At 41.5% G+C, this 20,881-nt stretch overlaps 1 protein-coding gene across 1 annotated transcript in view; it reads left to right on the forward strand.

Annotated features, from left to right (window-relative positions):
• Positions 1 to 15,568, forward strand: part of RAB11FIP2 (RAB11 family interacting protein 2 (class I)) — a 38,628-nt gene extending 23,060 nt beyond the window's left edge. Inside the window, exons 4-5 of the mRNA XM_012723873.1 lie at positions 5,487 to 5,532; positions 11,395 to 15,568. Of these exons, the coding sequence (XP_012579327.1) occupies positions 5,487 to 5,532; positions 11,395 to 11,622 (274 nt within the window). The 3' untranslated portion in view covers positions 11,623 to 15,568. The remainder of the gene's footprint in view (positions 1 to 5,486; positions 5,533 to 11,394) is intronic.
• The last annotated feature ends 5,313 nt before the right edge of the window (positions 15,569 to 20,881 follow it).

Below are 20,881 nucleotides of genomic sequence, written 5' to 3' on the forward strand. Positions count from 1 at the left end.
TGGATCCCGCTGTGAGTGGCGGTGGGCACCTTGCTGATGACTGTGCCTTGGGAATTGTGTTTAGCGAAATTCTGTTTGTGAAAATGTGTTGTGAACTGTAAGGCAGACTAGGAACATGCGGTGGCATTATTTGTAGTCCAGGTTACTACTCACACCATTTCAAAACTGTCCTTACAATCAGTCTTTAATAATGTAATCCTAAGTTGAAAGTAATATTGGATATAAAGTATCTGGCTCTGTGAATGCAAAAGGTATTGTTATTTACTAAGTAGGAGACTGTATTTTGAGAGCAAAAGAAATCATTAAAAGTAGTAGCTATGGAACATAAGTCAAATGGAAGGAAAAGTAGAAAACTGATGTGAATAATCAAGCTACATTGTGTTTTTTTTTTCCAAACTAATAGAGAAACAGAACAAACCTCCATCCTGAACTATTTTAAGTTATGCCAAGAGTTTATGCATTGCATATTTTGGCATTGTATATTCCTGTATTTTATGTTTTTAGAGCAGGAGACAGATGACACAGCAGACATTAGAGGAAGCTGAGTGGGGAGACCACGTGAGAGGGGCTCTCAGGTCGGGGACAGCAGGGGCCCTGTGTCTAGCCGGCCTGCCCTGGTCAGGTGTGAAGCAGCAGCTGCCCAGCAGCGGGGCTGTTTGTGGAGAAGCTGATCTGGAGCTGCAGTCCAGCCAGGGCCTGAGGAAGCGCGGGTGGGCGGTGGAGTGAGTACCCAGCCTCGTCTCTCTCTCTCTCTCTCTGGCAGTCTGAGGCTACTAGGACTCCCAGTTACCTCTCAGAAGAATCCAGGCAGCTGTGATCTGCCTCCCCGTGCTAAACCCCGTGTGGGTTTAGGACTCAACGAGCGGGATTGTGGGCTTCAGATGTCTTTGTTTGAATCCCAACTCTGCCACTTAATAGCTGGTCGCTAGGAATCAGCCACCTAACTTCTCTGTACCTACTTCCTCTTCTGTGAATGGACATGAACTCAGCCCTCCCCTCTGAACTGTTAGGAAGGCCCCCGCCCCGGCTCCCACCACGACTGTCTGTGGGCCTGGGCACACACTGTCCTCGCTGCACTGTGTATGAGCATTTTCTTTTTCTCTTTGCAGACTCGTTCAAGATTTCCTGCTTTATTATAGTTCTAAGTTTATAGCCCCCTCCCATCTGCACTTCTTACCAAAGCTTCCTGAGGCCATGCTCAGTTAAATGAGAGCTACAGGATACTCTTCTTGGAAAATAACTTGTGCAGAAGTTCTGTGATAGCTCAGTTATTCTGTCCTAAGTACAGCAAGGGTTTGGTTGGAGTCCGAGGTGAAAGCTCTCTCCTACGCCCCTCCCATCTCGGCCTCCTCGCAGTGAGGTGAAGCACCTCTTGGGCTTGAGATAACCTGGATTCACTAGTGAAACTCAAGATGGGTGACGAGGTTGACCCAGGCAGACTCAGCTTTATCAGTGGCGTGGGCTTGGGGAGGTTGTGGAAGGTTGACGATGCTGGCTTTAATGCGCCTTTGGAGGGCCTTCAGGTATTGTCTCAGGCCCTCACTGAAAGTCTGATCCCGCAGGCTGGGATTTATATAACGTGCAGCTGTCTAACAAAACAGTCGATTTTACTAGAGCGTCGTTCTTTCGTGGGGTTTTTGTCTTGACAGTCACGTCATACTTCCTCTGCTCTCAGTGTGTCTTCCCCTTCTTCCGTAGTCTTGCTCCAGAGGAAGGTATATAGGTTTACAGAAGAGAAAAGCAAGGACGGAGCATCTCTCTGACTGAGCATACTCTGACTCAGGCACAGGCCTGAGTGACTGCTGACGTCCACCGACTGACGAGGAAAGACAGGTTTGCTCTGCTGGCCTGCTAGGACAAGCCCGCAGCCCTGGTGGGAGGGCAGTTACTGCTTTTCGCTTATTTGAAGTTGGAATAAAGATGCACAAGGAAACAAGTGGATAAGTGACAAAGAGGAGAGACACTGTTGATGGCTACAGATGTATTTGAGTGTTGCTATCTTCAACTTTTACTTAGAAAGTTTGCTTAGAAAACTCCTTAAAATTGGGAAAATACCACAAGCAAAAACTATTCAAGCTTTTGCAAGCTGTCCAGTTGCTTGAAAATTTGAGACTGAAGGTAAAACATTTTATTAGCTGTCCAACTCAAATGTGAAGTATTCTTACCAGGTTAAAAGTGACTAAAATCCGCTGCCGCTCTCTAACTACTTTCGTTAGGATTTCTAAAATGATTTTTTTTTTCCTAATTCTGGAGGCTGAATTTAACAGGCTCTCCCAGCAGGAGCGTGCCTGCGTTTACCCTGCACCTGACCGGGGCACCCTTTGCTGAACCTGTCAGCAGCTCAGTTGAGCAGTCAGGCTGCGTGACTCATTGTCTTGTCTCACATGAGGACAGCAGTCCGGAGAGAAAAATATCACAAATTGGTGCCACACTTCCATAAATAGAGACATTTTATTTTTCACCAAGCTAATTCAATCCAGTTCAGTTCACTCTTTTTCCTCACTTAAGGACAGATCACAAAAGGCAGCCATGAATGACTGAGTTTGTCATGTGTTTGACACGTCAGTGTGTGAATAGAAAGCTGGCCCGCCGGGCCGCTCCTTTAGATTCCAGACAATGGGGTGCAAGGCCGCCCCTCAGGTCTGCTGAGGCGCTGGAGAGCAGCTTGCCTAAGCTTCTGCCCAGGGCCAGGGAAGTGGCCGGACCCTGCAGCCACCCTCTGTCCCCATGCTTGTGACTTTTTCCAGTTGAATAATTGTTGCTCAGAGTTCTCATTTTTCAGGTTTTTGCCAAGTTTCATGTCAGTGTCTCCCAAGTGCTAAGGCCGTTGGATGTTATATATTATGATTTCGATAAAAATCTTTGTTCTAAATGTCTGTTCCTTATAAAGCCCCTCATTAGATAAATATATTACCTGATTGTCTCTTGGCTCCATAGTTTCTCCCTGAGACATGTACTGCAATGAATAGCCATAATTGTTGTTCTTCCAGGCTGTAAAGCTTATGAGAAATTAGAGTTGCCAAAAAGCTGCCGCTGCTTGTGAGTCAGGTCTGAGCTGTCTTTTGTTGCACCCGGACCTTTCCGGGGATCATGGGGTCGTTTCCGCCTTGCTGCTGGGCATTCAGGTCTCTCGGTGGCCCCGTACACGCTGCTGTCTGTGCCCAGACCACCCCACACATCTTCAGAGTCCTTTCTGTGGCATGCTGCCCCACTGTTCGTGTAACTTTAAATCCTCCTTTCCCCTTAAATTAGGCCTCCATGACATTGCTGCGATACACTTCTCTACGTGGTTTAAAATCCTGACTCAGCGGTGCTCTCCCCTCTCTTCCTCCCTCCCTCAAATATAGCCCCACTGTCCACTTGTTCTTTGTGGCCTCGGTGTCAGGCCCCAGCACACAGCCACACTGTGCGGGTGGCAGGGAGGAAACAAGCCAGGCCAGTGCCACAACTACAAGGGCAGATTCTAGAGCCGGACACCTCCACCTCTTACCCACTATGAGTCCGTGCAAGGACGTGCCCTCTGAGTTGTGTCCTTATTTTGAAAATGAGCATCACACCTGTTTTAAAGGTCACGAAGACTAAGTGAGTGGATGCTGGTTAAGTGCTTGGACAGTGTCTGGCCCAGACCCAGCGCCATGTAAATGTTTATTCAATAAAGCAATTTCTTGAATGTGTTCTTGTCGGTCACTCAGTGATGTGTAACTTGTTAGCTCCTCTACTCTCCACAGTAGCTGTGTACGGTGGATGTCACCACCCCTGGTCTACCGGTGCTGGAGCCCACACTCATGAAGGTTTAGTAACTTGCTCAGGGTCAGAAGTCAGAGCCAAACCAGGATCTGAAGTCACACACCTGGCTCTGGGAGCCTGAGGCATGTGTCTCTGCTAGTAGCCACTGCGGTGGACTGTCCAGCCTGCGGGTAAATGCCTCTGAGGGTGTCACAGTCTGCAGTGCTGTGCATCCTGATCCACGCGAAGCAGCCTGCTGTGGCTAGCAGGCCCAGAGCCTTAGTCCCCAGGCCCTGACGTTGACAGCCTTGGCCTGAGAATGAGGATAGGAAGCTGTGCCCATGGCTCGAGATCAAAGGGTATTGGGAAACGACATCTTCGTAATTTGTGGGGAGGGGGAGTTTCTTTTAAGCATCAGGGTCTTGAGGCTTTGCTGGTACAGTTAACTCTAGTCTGGAACTTTGTAGAAAGCTGCAAAGTGGTGAGATCCAGGGAATGAGAAAAGGTGGCTGCGTCGTCGGCCTGGACTTGGTGTGTTGTCGGTATTAAGGCATGTTTCTGCCTCCTCTAGTGTGCTGCCCAGCCCGCTGAAATGCCACATTAACCACAGAGCCCCAGCTAGAGTAGACCAGCATCTGGTTCTGGAAGGTAGTGCTACAAGCTGTAGTCATAATCGAGACCTTGGGGAATTTGCTTAAGGTTTTCCCTGTAGATAAACAGCCTGGGATGTGGACCTGTGCGATAGATATTTTCCAGACGTTATCCAGTGTTCAACCTTTTCAAGCACACAATAAAGTTTTAAAAGTCAGTTTTTTCCAAAGAATTTCAGTTATTTGATAACGCACAGATAATGTGTGTGTGTGTGTGTGTGTGTGTGTGTGTGTGTGTGTGTGTGTGTATAATATAGTTCTTTTGTATTAAATGAAAAGACTGCTAGGTTAGTAATGCTTTCTAGAGGCTGTAATGACAAATACTTTTAAGTGCCGGGCAAAAACTGAACTTGAATGGCAATGATGAAATATTTACTCATCAGCTGGCTTTGAAGTTTAGCTTCTTTTTGGTTGCTCTACCCTTCCTGATGGACATGTTTCAAAGAAGAAAATGATTATACCATTCAGCTGTGATGTTTTCTTACTCTCTGCATGGAAGAAACCTATTTTGTTAGGCCCACTTGAGTATCCGAAGACTGTACTTAAAGAAATTTCTAAGACCTTATTTAAAAATCACACTAATGATAGAAATGGTTCATACAACTCTGAATTTGTTCTCATTGGTAGGGTAATGTTTAATTTTTCTTCTGTTGTCTGTAGGATTTTTTTAGGATTGCTTTAACTCTTTTATTCTACAGTCTTTCCAACCTACTTAATTCTGCACAGTCTTTATCTTAACGCCTAAGGTAAGTTGCTGGATATAAAACAAGTGCTGTGTTATAAAATTCAGTTTTATAAGATACCTTAAATTGTTTAAAATCCCTTATATAAGTTTAAAAGATGTTTGGAGACTACATATTAGAGGTCCAGTTTTCAGCTTTCATAGTAACTGAGTGTAACTGTGTTCTCAAAGTTTAAAATTGTAGATGTTTAGGATGTTGAGTAAATAGTGTTTTCCTTCTGCATCCTAGATTAAATTTCACTCAAATGACTGAATTAGGACGTGGTAATTATAATTTTTAATGTTGGTGGAAAAAATGTTCCTTTTATTTTTCTTCCTGTGGACTCTGATGCAGTGGTAATGTTTATGTTCTGTCTTTTATTATGCAGTTTTCATACAAATCCTACAAGCAGTGAAGACCTCAGGAAAATCCCGGTGAGTGACTGAGGGGCTAGAGGGTTACCGAAGAACAAGCCCTGGGCCAGCCTCTGCTGGAGTGGGTTTCTAAGGGCTCCAGCCCCCCGAGTCTGTTGCCCATGGATTATAGCTTAGTGTGCTAACTTGGGGAGAAAGAAGAGCAAAATTAGACTTTGTCTTTAATATTTGATAGAATGTGACTTCTATATGATTGATTAAAGTGGAAGCAAGTATTAGTTCTAATTGAAGCCAGTTTAGATTATGCATATTTTGTTTGCAGCCTTTTAATATTATGAAAGCTGTATGTCAAGGTCAACATTATGGTTATAAAATAAGAGCATGTGGAAAAGACCAACATTTCTTATTGTTGTGACAATGATTGAAAAGTAAAACTGCTTGTTAACATTCAACAACAGGAAAAGTGCCCTGGCAAGAGATCCAGTTACTAGGACAGTATTTGAAAGAGTCTGTAGGGAACTTACCGCCCTTAGCAGAATAAAACGAGCTATATTAGCAAGAGTTGGTAGCGACCAGCCGTGTTAACACACATATTTTGCAAGAATTATTCAAGTATCTCCACTTCGTTTTATAGCTATTTGATGTCAAGTTTTAGATCTCTGTTCAGAGCTCCATTGGATCTTCAGTCTCTTCCGAATGTCCTAAACCCAGAGAATAAGTCGGTTTACAAAAATGTGGGCACATATTCTTGGTAGAAAATTAAATTCTCACTGAATCATAGAAATAGAACCTTTATTCCAAGAGACTGGTGGTTGTGTTTGAGCCATCTGTCCTTAATGTGTGATCCAGATGTATAATAAGAATTTTTTAAAGCAATAACATATCATTTCTATGATGTGATGTGCCACAAAGAAACCTTTGGTGGTATAGAAACCATTAAATGTACTTATTTGTCTTTAAAATTGTAGAAAACATTAGAGAAACAGAGGACTTTGTACTGTGTTGTGCTGTTTTATGTAAATGATTTGTAAGTTTTGATGTTTCATAAATACTTGAGTCTTTATAATACGGCAGCCTAGCAAGAAATGTCAGACTATATGAAGTCAGTCTTTGATCAGATAATAAAATGAATTCTATCAGGCAGTTACTTAATCTCAAACAAAATGCAACATCAAAAAATCAATTTAATGTGCAGCTATTGTTTATTAAGTAACCTTAATTACAATTTCTATGTGCTTGTAAATGTACTTTCCAAATCTTGTAATTTATTGCTGTAAAAGCATCTTTAGAATTCTTTTAAGAAATAAAAAGTGAAAATTGTTTTAGTTAAAGGATTTAAAGGTGATAAAAGAATCCTTGATGTGTGATTATTTTTCTGTGGAATACTAACTATTCCAAATGACAGTTAAAGGATTACTAGGTGTTGTTAATTTACTGCAAAATACAATTAAGAGGAGAAAGCTCATCCTTATGCTGATCATTATTGAGGAAAAGTATTTGAACAATTTTTATGTTGAAGATTATAAGATGTTTGAAGTAATTTACATTAAATTCTCCAATAATAGCCATCCTCCAAGTTATTTTTTCCCCTTCTGGACATAGTATTTTGTAATTAAGTTTGTACGTCTTCCATGCTAGTGCCAACACCTGTCTGTGAAAGCACAGTGTTTAAACAGGAGCAGTAGCCAGTTGAAAGGGCAGTGTGAGCTCTTTAAGGCCTAATTAAGAACTGAAAGGGAGATGAAGGGAGTAGGACAAAAGATGTGAAAGTAGCTGAGATGATATTCCCAGAGCAAAGTTCCTCATTAGAACAATAATGAGATGATCAGAGAATGCCAGGCCTTCATCTTATCTCTCTCCCCTCTAGCTGCCTTGGATGTCAGTTAGTGCCCACCAGTATTCGGTTACCAGGACAACCTTTCTTTACATCTTCAGTTATTTTGAGACCTGATAATTTGCTTTTGTTTAAATTTAAATATTGTAAAAAATATACATTTCCTAGTTTAAAAGGCTAGACTAAGTGTAAAGTAAAAATAGGTCAGTAGCATTTCTTAAATCTTCTCGCAACTGTTATTTAAAATTCTGATTAGAAAACATCTTGTAATTCTATTACTCTCTCGACCCCTAATTTTCTTGCATCTGCATATGGAAATTTTTAAGGAAAGTTGGGTAGAAATGGAAAAAGATTGGTTGTGAAAAAAGAAAAGTATACATTAAACTTCAGTGTAAAAAGACATCTTAAAAACATCTGTGCTATCTATATGTGGTACTAGAGGGAAAAAATACTGAGTACTTAGGAGTCCTACTATAGGTTTTTGAATCTTGACCAGTTTGGACAGCTTGCAATTTTTGTTTTTCCAAGAATAACTTTTAAAGTATCTTTTGAAAAAGTATTTAAACTTGCCTAAGTTTTCTCTTACAGCAAAATCATTTTTGTGACCAGAAAGTATCTTCTTTTTTTGTTAATGTTAATCTTTATTATTTTATTTAGAGTGATATTAGCAAGCAGAAGAATATAAATATATTTATTTAGTGTCAATTTAAGAATCTTGTGCCTCCAATATGGGGTAAAATCTGGCACTAAGCATAAAAATGTTTTTAATTATTTTATGTTCTTTTCCAGAATATAGTTTATAGTACATGTGTTTCTAAGATGTTTTCCTACCTAGAAACTTGATGCAGTGATTTAGGGTTAAATTTTTACACAGGAGGACAAGTGGAAAATTTATTGAAAAGGTCAGAAATGTATTTTCAGGCAGTCTTTCTATACATAGGTACTAGATTGTTGCGATGGGGAAAAAAAAAAAACTATACAATGGTTCTGTATATTCTAGCTTAGAACTGTAAACGTTTGAATACCATTCCAGGATAGTAACTGATTATTTTGAAAGCTTAAATTGTTAGATTGCTTTATATCATGGCAATAATTTAAACTAAAGTCAGAATAGAAATGTTTTTATATGTGTTTCATCCTCATCATCTATAAAGGAATGTTTTAAAAATACTTTGTTAACTCCATTATACATTATCCAGTACTGCATTGTACTGTGAAGTATAGCATTAACTGATTTTCAAACTGTGTATCATCACTTAGTCTGATCAACTCACATATGTATAATTTGACTTAGAGAGATTCAAATGAATGCTATTATGTGAAATTGAGAAAAAAAACATAAAAGTCATCAATCACATCAGTTATGAATCCCACTTAGTTAAAATTTCATTAATCCCTACAATTCTCACAAGAACTATTTTTCAGTAAATGTGTTATTAAAATGAAATCACATTAGTTGGCTATTACTTATGGCCTTTTGAAAATGTGTTTGGAAAAAAATTTTGTAGACCAGAAAATTTTAGAGTTAAAGGGAACCTTGAAGAACCACCTTCTGGGTTTTTCAGAAAAACAAAATGAGACCTAGTTTAGTTTCTGTCTCAGATATATACAGCTACTTAGATTAAAGTAAGAACTTCTAGCTTATTTTAAAAACATTTAAAATATATACTTCTGTAGTATATGTACTGTTTTATCATTTCTATAAAAACCCCTTAATGTTAAAAAAAAAGCTTAATAAAAATGTGGTTAGGAATTTTTCTTTAGTTATCTTTATTTTGTGTAGAAGAGCTGGGGGGCAGGCCAGAGGTGCAGGGAGTAAGAGGATCCACCAGAGACAGTGGGGAGCAGAACAGGCAGAACCACTGAAATCCACTGCTGAGGGGAGCAGCAGGGAGATAGAGGTCGGCTGGGCCCTGTGGGTCACCTCTCTGGCCAGGGGATGAAACTCAGGTTGCATCAGTGATGGTACTTAACCCCTAAGCCACTAGTAGAGAGGCTCCTGGTTATGAATTTTAGTAAGTTCAGTGCCTCAGTTCATGATCAGTTAACTTAGTGGATATGGTGGTGGGGGCGAGAGAGGGGGTGGGCAGGAAAAAGACTCTTAGAAAATACTCATCTGCAGATAAAGAAAAAAGCAAAGCAACACTCAGTCTTCAGAGTTTTCCTTGACTTTAAGCTGTTATAGAGCCCATTCCTAAAATGTCTGGGGATAAAGGTCATGTACCCTTCCATATACAGTTTCTAATGCTGCCGTGTACGTTGTGTGCAGTGTATTGTAGAGAATTCAGTCACTCCCCTGTGGCATCCTCTCTGTTCCGCCTGCTAATCTAGTGGAGCCTCTTACTAACCCTTGTCTTTAATATTTCACTGTGAAATATTTTTTAACTAATCTCAGGCCTTCTAAATGAGCTCATCCTCTGGTGCTATTGTAATCTTCCTAGACTTTAGCTACCTAGCTTTCTTCTAGTTAGAAACCCTCAGTGGTTGCAGCTTCCATAGGATTCCACAGCCGTGATGGTCTGCTTGGGACCAACCACTTCAGCCACAGTTCTCACTCACTTTCCTCCCCGGACCTCTGGGCCTTGCGCCTGGCTCATCCTCGCACAGGCACAGCCCACGGCTGCGTGCCCATGGCACACGTGTGCCTGGCAGAATTTTTGTACGCTCCATCTTCTCCACCGTATCTGAGAGAGTCTGGAGAAGTTACTCAGTCCTGGAGTTCTCCCTTTGTCCTTGAGTGGGGTGTGCTTCAGTGACCAGTGTCACGTGGCTGTCTGTCCTCCAGCGCTTCTCGGGCTGGTGTCACGGTCCCCCCGGGAAGAGGGGACAACGAGTCATTAAACTTTGGCCCTACTGATGAAAACTCCTGGCACACCACCAGTTAAAACAGATCCTGAAAAGGCATAAAGACAAATTGAGTATCTATGAAAAAGGGGGAAATGCCTTTCTCTGCTCATCAGTTCCCCATATTTATCCTCTGCTGACTAGATTATATACTAATCAGTCCTTAAGACCAATTTCCTCATTATTTTAGTCTATTTTCTTTAAAGCCATGAAAATGTTTTGAAAGAAAGTAATGGAAAACATTTCAAGTTTTGTTAAATTGATAGAACTTTGTACAAAAAGGCACACTTCTTTATATTTGGGCATTATATTTGCACAGTGAAAAATTAAGTTTAACATACTGTAAGTAGAGGATGATGTTGCAGTGTCTTCTTGATTATATTCCTGAGAAACGTTTCTTTTACTAGTAGACTGCTTTGTGATATACATGAATCAAACAGTGCCTTTTTCTTTGTGATTTATAGTTATACTTTTTATAAAAAGAATGTTCAATATAATTAAGTGAAAAAGTGGAACAGCAGAGTGGAGACATGCTCACCTTCGGTGTTAACCTGATCTTTACCAAATACTGAGTTTCCTGGTAACTGGGGCAAAAAGGGCGTATAGATATTTGTGCTAGGAGTAGGAAGGAGACTTGTTACTCAGGGGAGAAAAAGCTCTATTTACACTAAATTAAAACAGAAGTTCCTCCCTGGGGGCATCTTCCAAGGATACTCGTTGGTGTAATTCTGAATGCCTTGAAGATTTCATAGCAATTGGAGAAGCAAATTTGATACTGCTGCTGCTTGGAACCCTCTTCAGTAAAAAGCTGAAGGCATGACGTTAAACCGCAGTTCCATGGAAGCAGTTCCATGAGGATTAAACTCATGACCAAATGATGATTTTCAATAACTTCTTAGAGTTCTTCCAAGTAAATTCTTAGTTCTTTATTTTTTTTTTAATCTATTCAGTTTATTTTCTGCAGCACATTTTCTCTTTAATATACCCTTGTATGGCCAGATTCTTCTGTTAGGACAGTATTCACCCTGTGAAAACAGGTTTAGGAGAATTCAGAAGGACAGTCAAGCCTTTGGCGTATCTGCCCTCATCTTTGCCTCAGCCGTGCCGTGATCTGTCACATGGGGTCTAGACAAGGACAGGAAAAATGAAAAAAATTGATCAGTATTGAAAAATGAAGTTAGAAATGATTCTGCTCTGTTCCTGGTGTGCTGTCTGTTGAAGTGACTGTGTCTGTCCTGTTGCAGGACAGCAACCCTTTCGACGCCGCTGCGGGGTACCGGGGTCTGACCTATGAGGAGGTGCTGCAGGAGCTGGTGAAACACAAAGAGCTCCTGCGGAGGAAGGACACCCACATCCGGGAGCTGGAGGACTACATCGACAACCTCCTTGTGAGGGTGATGGAGGAGACGCCCAGCATCCTCAGAGTGCCATACGAGCCGTCCAGGAAAGCTGGCAAAGTCTCCACCAGTTAATCAGCCCATTGCACTGAAGTTATAATTGGGGGAAAGAAGAAGTGAAGAGAGAGAGGAAGAGGAAGTACTTGTGACTGCAAGAGACTGCACACTGTCAGGTTTCATTCCATGCCCCCTCCATTGTGGAAATGTGTTCTACCTGTAAATAGTAACATGGACTCTCAAGAGTGATCTTTGAAGTGAGCCACATTTAAACATTAAAGTGAAAACAGGCCAGATTGTCCATGAGTCAACGGTTCCTTAGGATTTGTTTGGGTGCTGGTGCGGGCCTACCCATCTGCCATTAGGCCAAGAACTATCGTCAGAAGGGTGTGACTTAATCCTTGGGAACAGCTTTCATGTAGAGTTGATACTGTGGCGGATTTCTCAGAAATCAGTTTGTAGACCTATTTAGTGTAGGAATACCACTCAGACACTACGATTGGGAAAAGGTTCCTATTTTATATACATAGCTATACATGAAACAGGTTCATGTATCTTTGTATGTAAAATACATGCATATACCTCATACACATGTGTTTTTACGTTTGAGAACTACTGGTTGTCTCTAAAATTAGGGTACTGATTTCTTATTTGAAAATATATGTGTGTGTGCTCTATTGCTGTAAAACAGATCATCGCTGCTCTTAGGATTGACCATAGAAAAGCTGCTTCAAATCACTCTTGAGTCTGTGAACCCTGGTCTCCAAATGAGCTGCTTTATATATAATCCCATAGAGTATTTTCCAAAAGTAATGACCCAGAGTCCTTTCTTAAAGAATGACATGTTTTAGGAAACTTCATTAATTTCACAACAGCATGAACTTCTTGAAATAATTTCCTACCTTAACATTTGAGTTTTGTTTGAGCTATAAGCAGAAGATAAGTTAATGCAATTTGTTGACATTCTGCATGACTTTAAATCACACCAAGGGAAATATTAGGAAGGTATATCTGAAGATAATTTCGGGGAGTGGGGAGGGAGGAAAGTAGGTGATCCTTTGATGACTGATAACCCAAAGCTATGGGCAGATTCTAGGAATGAAGAATTAGGCTTGGTTTCAAGTTACGTAAATAATAGAACAGATGGTTGCATTTGGGTCTTGAACCAAGATGAGAGTTACTAAAGGAGGATCGAGTTTTTAGAACAAAAACTAGCATAACATCATACCGTATTCTTTATCTGCCCTTCAAGAGGATCTAAAAATTAGATGTTGGCTTTTTTTAAGTCTGCTCTCCCAGGTTACCAAAATGAGTCATCTTTATGTTCGTATAAAATATTTTGAAGTTTAAAGTGAAAAGCAGTAGTATCAGGAGGTCACTAATCACTCGCTACTTATTTTTACAAATCTGATACTTTGAATTTAAAATGAAGAACCCATCCTATATTGAGGCATATGCCTGTCTTTTTAATAAACTGCTTATTTTGGTTTAATACTTTAAGGCTTCACTGAATACTAAATACAAAAGTTTTTAAATGAGCAATGGTTTTGCTTATTTTCGTATTTCATCAGCTGGTATCCGTTGTTGGCTTCTCTAAGTTTCTTTTAGTTTTCCTCTGATAACATAACATTTTTGAATTCAGGAAATTTTTCCAAATTCCAAAAATTTCTTCCTTTTTAAATGAAGAAATGGAGAAGGAAAAATAGCTCCTATTAACTTTTTCTTCCACTTTAAAATTTCCATAATAGATCTCAAAATCTAGGGTAGACTTCTTTCACCATTTGAGATTTTGAAAATTTTTTACATGATGCCGTTTTAATTAACATTTATTAAATATTACAAACTTCTTAGTATTTACTTTGTTGGTTAGTATAATTGGTATGCATAATTTTGAAGTGCCAAAATCCTTGTGTTTTCAGTATTATGCTAGCTATCTACAGATATTTAACCACTTTGGCCAAATTTGCTCTTTATAAAATGACCCTGGATGCCAGTTTTGTACTGGGCATGTTTTATGTAAATCGAGCTCACAAAACATATGATTGATGAACTGCCATTCTTCCTTTTGAGCAAATTCATTTTTTAGTAGAGATTCTTTGCTTATATAAAAGTTGTTAAGGATTATGCTTACCCACATGTGAGAGTTGGGTTATGAATTTTATCTTTAAATCTGAGACAAGATTTGTATTGAAAATTGAATCTGCATTTTTCAGTATCTAAAAATATTCTGTTCTGATGTTTGTGAATTTTCACTCATGACCTCACTTTCATAATTGGTTGATAAAATGAAGATAAAAATGTAAAAGTCAGTCCTCCAGGACACAGCAGTACCCCCCGTGTGTGGGCAGAAGTGCCGGCAGCAGTCGGCATTCGAGCATTGCAGAAAAAGAGCAAAAAGGTCACTTGAGTTGGTTTTCCCAAAATGTAATTTTTAAGTATTCTGATGGTATACTATTAGTTTAGAAACAAATAAAATGTATGTACTCGTTAAATAAAGCACAGCACAATAGACTTCTAAACAGATATCACTTTGCTTTTATGCTTAAATAAAAAATACATGCTTAAAAATATTTATTCACCCATAAGAGGATTTTTTAAATCCATAGAATTGACAAACCCAGTTTAAGCTAATCTATTTTGGTTACAAAATTCAGACTGTTACTTTAAAAATTTGTTTTACAACTAGTTCCCATCCTTGTTCTGAAATTTAGTTTTGAAACTACTGTGCGTTCTGTCCTCCCACTTCGGCCTCAAGGTGCAGTTCAAACCAGGGCTTTGTCTTACAGAGTTGTATATAAAATAATCTGCCATCCATCCATGAGAAATGTTGAAGTTGCTTTTTTGCTGCTATATTCTGCATTGAGCCTCATTTTTTTTAACCATCCCTGTCCCAAGAATGTAGTATTTTCCATAGGTTATGCATAACTATGTCTGTTGCTTTTCGCAGTAAATGAAGATCAAATTGTAATTTCCCCCCTGTGAAAATAAATGTTGCCTTGTATTTAAAGGAGTTTCATGAATGGAAACCTAAGTACAGCTCAACTCATGAGTGAACACTTGCTTTGCTCACACCCCTTCTTTCCCAGTTCCTCCCCCTCTCCCCCCCAACCCCATAAGGGTGCTTATTCTTTAGTAAGGAGAATCTTATAAAGAGACCTGCCATCTTTAATGTCTGGTAATTGTTACAGTAGAGCTTTTACTTTCTCCTGTAGCTTTTTAGGAAGAGCCCTCTACCTTGGATCTGCGAATCAAGCTGAAACTGATGTCCGTGTACTCATGTCCCGTAGAGCTGGTAGGTGTCACTGTGTGTCAGTGAAGTAAGAGTATGCTCATTCCCTGATCTCTTTGAAGTCAGAGGCAAGGACGCGTGCTGCGGGCTAGTGGCGGTAGGTGGAAGGGTCTGTCAGCGCACACTGCAAGCCCCCCTCTTCACAGATTTATAACTAATAATCCAGATGCAGTCATTGGAGGTATTTAATATGCAATAGATAGCACCTTATCTAATTAATCTGCATATGAAGGGTTTTCTGATGTATGTAATAAGTGTAGAAGTTCTTCAAGCATTAAACTGGAGGTGACATTTTATTTCTATGTCAGAGAACCTACTCTTTCGAATTGAAGTCTGTAACAAATGATGCATCAGGCTTATTTGTCTTCTAAGCTTCCAGGTAGTTTATACTTTGAGGTACAAAACAAATGCTGCAGGATTTAGAAATGTATATATCTCACAGGTATTTGGTTGATGAGCATTATTTATAACTGAAAAGTATTACTAAGTCACATGCTCTAGTAACTTGTGTACAGTTTTACAGGCACAAATTAAAAAGTATGTAAATGTTGCAGAATGTGACAGTCGTGTAATTTATGTAATCAGAGGCATGAATCAACTTTTATATGTTATTGACTTATAATTAAAGTATTTACTCTTCATTCAGTTGTCATAATTCTCACTGCAGATAAACAGTGTGACATGCATTTGTATGAGTCCTTGTCTTTCAATAAACTCTTTGGTTGCCTTTTCTTGCATTGTCTTTGTATTCATTTGTGATCCTGCAGATTTTCAACATTTGTTAGGCAGCCTCAAGCCAAAGTTACGTGGCAAAGCACAAAATTGAATTTTGTTAGAAGAGATTCTCAATTAAGTGTTGCGGTCAAACGTAAGACAGGCTCCACTGTGTTACTAATATTAGTGCTGAAGTTTGCACATTGTTTTTTTTAAAAAAAAAAAAAACACAACAACTAGAGTCCAGATCGCTGCTCCCAGAATACACCTCTTTCTGTCATGTCCTCAGGGGCGGTGTGTGGGCAGATGCAGGTCGGTGGCTCCCAGCACGCCTCCCTGTGTGTCCCGCCCAGTGCAGACTGCAGCTCAGATGTCCCAGAGCCAGGGAGGCACGTGGGAGGCGAGGCAGGCAGGGAGAGGAGGAATTCTGGGGCCCTGGCAGTCTGGGGGCTCACTTCCCCTCATGAAAAGAGGGCAACAGCTATTCAGCTCCACTCCGGGGCCATGTGCAAGTGAGAGTAAAGCCTGGGCTGCTACGCCAGATCTGAGCATCTGAAAATACAGAATTTTTTTATGTGATATGTAAATTCCAAATTAGCAACTCGGACCGGAGCGTCACCAACTTGCAGTCCCTTCAGTGGGCTGCTACTCTTGGTGGGCCATTCGTGGTCCTCGTGGTGACAGTTCAGAGTGCAGCGGTTCACTTCCCACAAACGATCCTTTCATCAAAACCTGAGCTGGCTGAGAGGCACGTGAAGTGCACTGTGTGAGACGGAACCATGCTCAGCTCAGAAGAAATGGCTGGAGAGAAGGTGAGGAGGGTGAGACCCTCAAGCAGTGTCATTTCAGCTGAGCAGGAGAAGGCGTTCCGGAGTTCTGCTGTGCTGCTTGGTGCCGGCGGTTTACTGCATGCTCAGCTTAAAAGATTTTGATAAGAGGGTAGATCGCCTCTTAAATGTTCCAAAATTGAACAAAAAACAACTTTCTTCTGTGTGCTGCCCTGAAGCAGAATGCATTTGCTTTGAAAGGGGCCCCCTCAGGGTACCCCCTGGTGTTTGGAGCACACTCAAGTGTTCCCAGGGAGCTGTGGTCTGGCCTGTTTGTGGAGTTAGGATTTTTTAGTATCTTTATGAGGCTCTTGCCTTTGGTAAAAGTGGTGCAAAAGCTATTAGAGTTTCAGAGATTAGGTGAATCCGATATTGTGCAGTGTTGAGGTCAAATCACGGGCTGTGCAGCCAGCTTCCTATTCCAAGAATAGGAAGCTGGCATGTTTTCATGGCTTTTTTTAGGGTTTGACACAGGCTCAAAGTGTGGTGGTCATTGATTCCATCATTTATTTGTCTTTCTACTGCATCTAGATCCTCACATACTGACTTCTGATCAGGACAGCATGGGGTGGCCACTTCACAAGCCAGGTCCCCCAACGGCAGTGTCAGCACTGTCTGAAACTTTTTAGGAGCAAATTTGCCAGATCCTTTTCCAGACACTAGGGAAGGCCCAGGAAGTTGTTTTTTAGTTAAATATTTATTTAGTTGTGCACACAAGAACTGGGGTACAGGCTAGAGGTGGGGGTGAGAGGATTCACCAGAGACAGAATGGGGAACAGAATAGGCAGAGCCACTGAAATACACTGCTGATGGGAGCAGCAGGGAGACAGGAGAGGTCTGTGTGGTGTGGGTCACCTTCCTGGCCGGGGATCGAACTCTGGCTGCAGTGGCTGCGGGCAGCCACAAAGTCCTGTGCTTTATCCCCTTATGCCATAGGGAGGCCCCCAGGAAGTTTTGTTTTTAAAGATTTATTTACTTAATGTATACAGAGCTGGGGTACAGGCCAGAGCTGGGGTACAGGCCAGAGGTGCAGGGGCGGTCAGAGGATTCACCAGAGACAGTGGGGAACAGGCAGATCAATGAAGTACACTGCTGAGGGGAGCAGCGGGCGGGTCAGGAGAGGTCTGCCGCGCCATGTGGGTCACCTCTGGGGCGGGGATCGAACTCATGCGGAAGTGGCTTTAGCTTCTTAGTGCTGCTCTTTAACCTGCTGCGCCACCAGGGAGTAAGTTTTTTTTAATAAGTCCCCAGGTATTTCAGCTGCACATTTGAGGAGCCTTGAGATAAGAGTCCCCAGCGCTCCTTTTATTTTTCTTTAATATGATCTAGAAAACCCTTTGGGGACTTCATGCAACTTTCCTCACTGATCGGAATTTATTTAGGGACCTGTCTGTTTCAGCTTTTGATGAATGGCATATTTTGTCCTTTAAAGAATAACGATGAAATGTCATTTGACAGTCACGATGCATTATGCTAGCCAGATACACACTCAGTGCTCTTGATACGGGGATATCTTGCTTGTGCAGTAAGATTTGGCGATGTTACTGAAAAGGCCTAATGAGAAACTGCTCACCTTCTCTTCTGACCTGGCTCTTCCCAGCTGGGACAAGAAGGCCCCATTCTCAGCCTCACAGAGGCCTCACCCAGCTGGATGATAACGAGGAACAGGCTAGGGAGGCAGTCACATATGGAGTGTGCTAGAACGAAGTTCTGAATAGATGTGTGAAGTTGGGTAATGAACCTTAATATAACAAATGAAACCAACTTGTGACTCGAGGTGAGAGGTTTTACTTAACAGGCATTTTGCAAAACTTTGCTAGTTACAATCACTTTTGTCAAATGTGCGTTAAAAACTTACATTCTTTTTTACTGTCAAAACTGGGTCAAATTCTTATTTCTGGGGAAATCTAGAATGAGATTTTAAAAATCTGGTCTGCTCTTGCATCAAATATTAGAAACACCAGAATGAGGAAATAGCTATTATGCATGAGGTTAAATAACAGTTTCAAATTAGGGCAGCGTGAAAGAATATCCAACAGGAGCAAATTGTATTGGTTTTTATTCCTCTGTGGAATGATTACCGGAACATTAAAAGTGTCAAAAGGATGAAGAAACTCCTTAGCACTGGCAAAGGTTGTTGGGTGTGGGGCTTTGGTTTTGACTCCGCCTCCCCTCCCCCGATTCCCAGGAAGGAAGGTATGGTCCTAGGAGCCTGCTGATGGCGCCGGTGACTCAGAACCCTCAGCGGAACCGGAACTTCCAGTGTCCCTGGGCAAAATTTTGCTACGGACAGTTTAAAGGGTAACACAATTGGCTAGTAGATTCACTTCCTTTTCTAGTTAGAAGCGCGGTGAAGTGCAGAGCAGTGGGGTGGAGAAGACAGTGGCAGGTGGTCCGCCTTATTTCCGGTTATAAACTGGGACTTCTGCTGACACTGGATGACCACCACGTTAGTTTAGGTTGTAGGCTACCCGCCCATAGAGCACAAGTACCTCTGTTAAGACAGAGGTTTTTTGTCATCAACAGTTGACTGATGCAATAGCAGCATTTACCATTTTTATGTTTACATTTAAAGTATTTTTTTATTAATGTAATGTTATTGAACATCTTTCATGATTTATAAGCTGTAAAATATTTTAATCCTTGGCTCATTTGTTTACCAAGCTATTCACTTAATACTATATAATATGTAGCACTTGCGACCATCTGTTAGGAATATTTGAATACTATGCACACTGAAGAGATGTACAGCAAATAAAACACAAAACACATGAAATATTCAGGAAGTTTGTGAAGACAATCCATGTATTTTAATTAAAAAGAAGAAGTGTCCTGAAATCTGTCTTTCCAAAAGTGAAGTTCTTCTCACCCCGGGGGAAAATGCTGTGTGGAGATGGTGTTATGATGACATCTTGACTTCCCTGAACTGCCTTCACATAAGAGGCCTGGAATGAATACTCGCTAGAATCGTGCACTTAGTAGCTCCTCAGCCAGAGAAGTGACTGCAGAGTGACTATGGTAGCTGATGGAGCCATGAGAACAGCCCACCAGGGAGGAAGCCCTGGTATCTTGGGGGGAAATCAGAGAAGGGCTTGGGGGGACTTTTGATGACTAAAAACGTCTCCCTAGCACTGAGTTTGGGGTGGCAACTCAACAATGAGATCCCATCCTTGAAGAGACTTGCATCCTCTTGGAGGTTGACGCTGCTTGATTTTTTCTTGCCTCTGAGGATGGAGGGTTTTTTCTTGCCTCTGAAGTAGAGGATGGAGGAAAGTTAGCACCACGTGTGGAGCCCCAGAGCAAGGAACCTTGTTGTGACAGATTGAAAACTGAAGTTTCCCAGTTCACTTCAGAGAAATACCCCCTACTCCTAGCCAGTAGTGAAGTCAAGGACCCCAGCTTTCTCCTGGGATACTGCTTGTTATTTCAGGGTCACCTCTTTTTGCACCTGTCATGGTGTCTCCTCTAAGAATGTTCCAGAACGGCAGAACAATTTAGTGCCCGCGTGACCAGGACACAGCTGGTAGGTTGCAGCGTCACTGAGGCATTCAGGCAAAAGCCGGGCTTCCTCAACTGCTTTCTGTTCTTATATTTTGATGCCAAACCAGACCACATTGGAATTAGACTTCTCTCTTAGCGCCTGCTACTTATTGGTGTCAGAATAGCAGGAGCCCTACGCCCCACCCAAGGGTGCCCCTCCAATTTCCGGAGCAGAGCTTTCTGTCTGATCTTTCGGCTTATTATCAGCTCCCTACTATTCGTTTTATCTACCTAAAAAATTCTGCACTCTCCCATCTTTCTGTTCTCCCACCATCTTTGGAAAGCCTTCCCATGGAGCTCTTCCGGTTGTAGTTAATAACAGACTTCCCCTAAGTTACCGTTCAGTGTGGCATGCCATCGGTTAAATGGATTTCAGGATGCATTTCTGAATGTCATTCACTTTTTTATCTACATGTCCATTTTCTTTTTGTGCTGACCCATTGACTTCATTCTGAATGGTCAATGGTCTCTGTAAATCCTGCTGGATCTTTTCAGGGACAGGCATGAGGGGTTCGGGTCCTATCTGGCGTGACTTCCACCCCTGCTCATGTGACTCCAGGCGGAGAGCCTGTCCAATCTTGGCTGACCACCAGCAACTCCCTCTTGGACATTCCTTTGCCCTTGTTTAGGGGGTCACAAGGTTATTTCATGTAGCTCTGAAGAATTCCTGCAAAAGCACGGGCCAGAGGTCATGGTGGCCCTGACTTGGACCCAGGCTCAGGGGCTGGCGAGCAGTTGGTAGCTAAGAAGGGCTCCTGGGAGGAGTCATGGGTTTATCTCCAGTAGTCCAAAGGGTGGTTCTAAACAGTTATTGTAAACAGTGGTGTATAAGGAAACCCTTTAAAAGGAATAAAAATGTCAGTTTTAAGCAGCAGTGGAAAAACCATTGTTACTGAAACACTGCGGGGTACTCAGGGCACCGGAATAAATGTGGACCTCAGGCTACAGGTGCCGCCTACATCTGATA

The sequence above is a fragment of the Condylura cristata genome, unplaced genomic scaffold, assembly GCF_000260355.1.
Source record: "Condylura cristata isolate star-nosed mole 26May11 unplaced genomic scaffold, ConCri1.0 scaffold00011, whole genome shotgun sequence".
In the NCBI taxonomy this organism is placed as follows: Eukaryota; Metazoa; Chordata; class Mammalia; order Eulipotyphla; family Talpidae; genus Condylura; species Condylura cristata.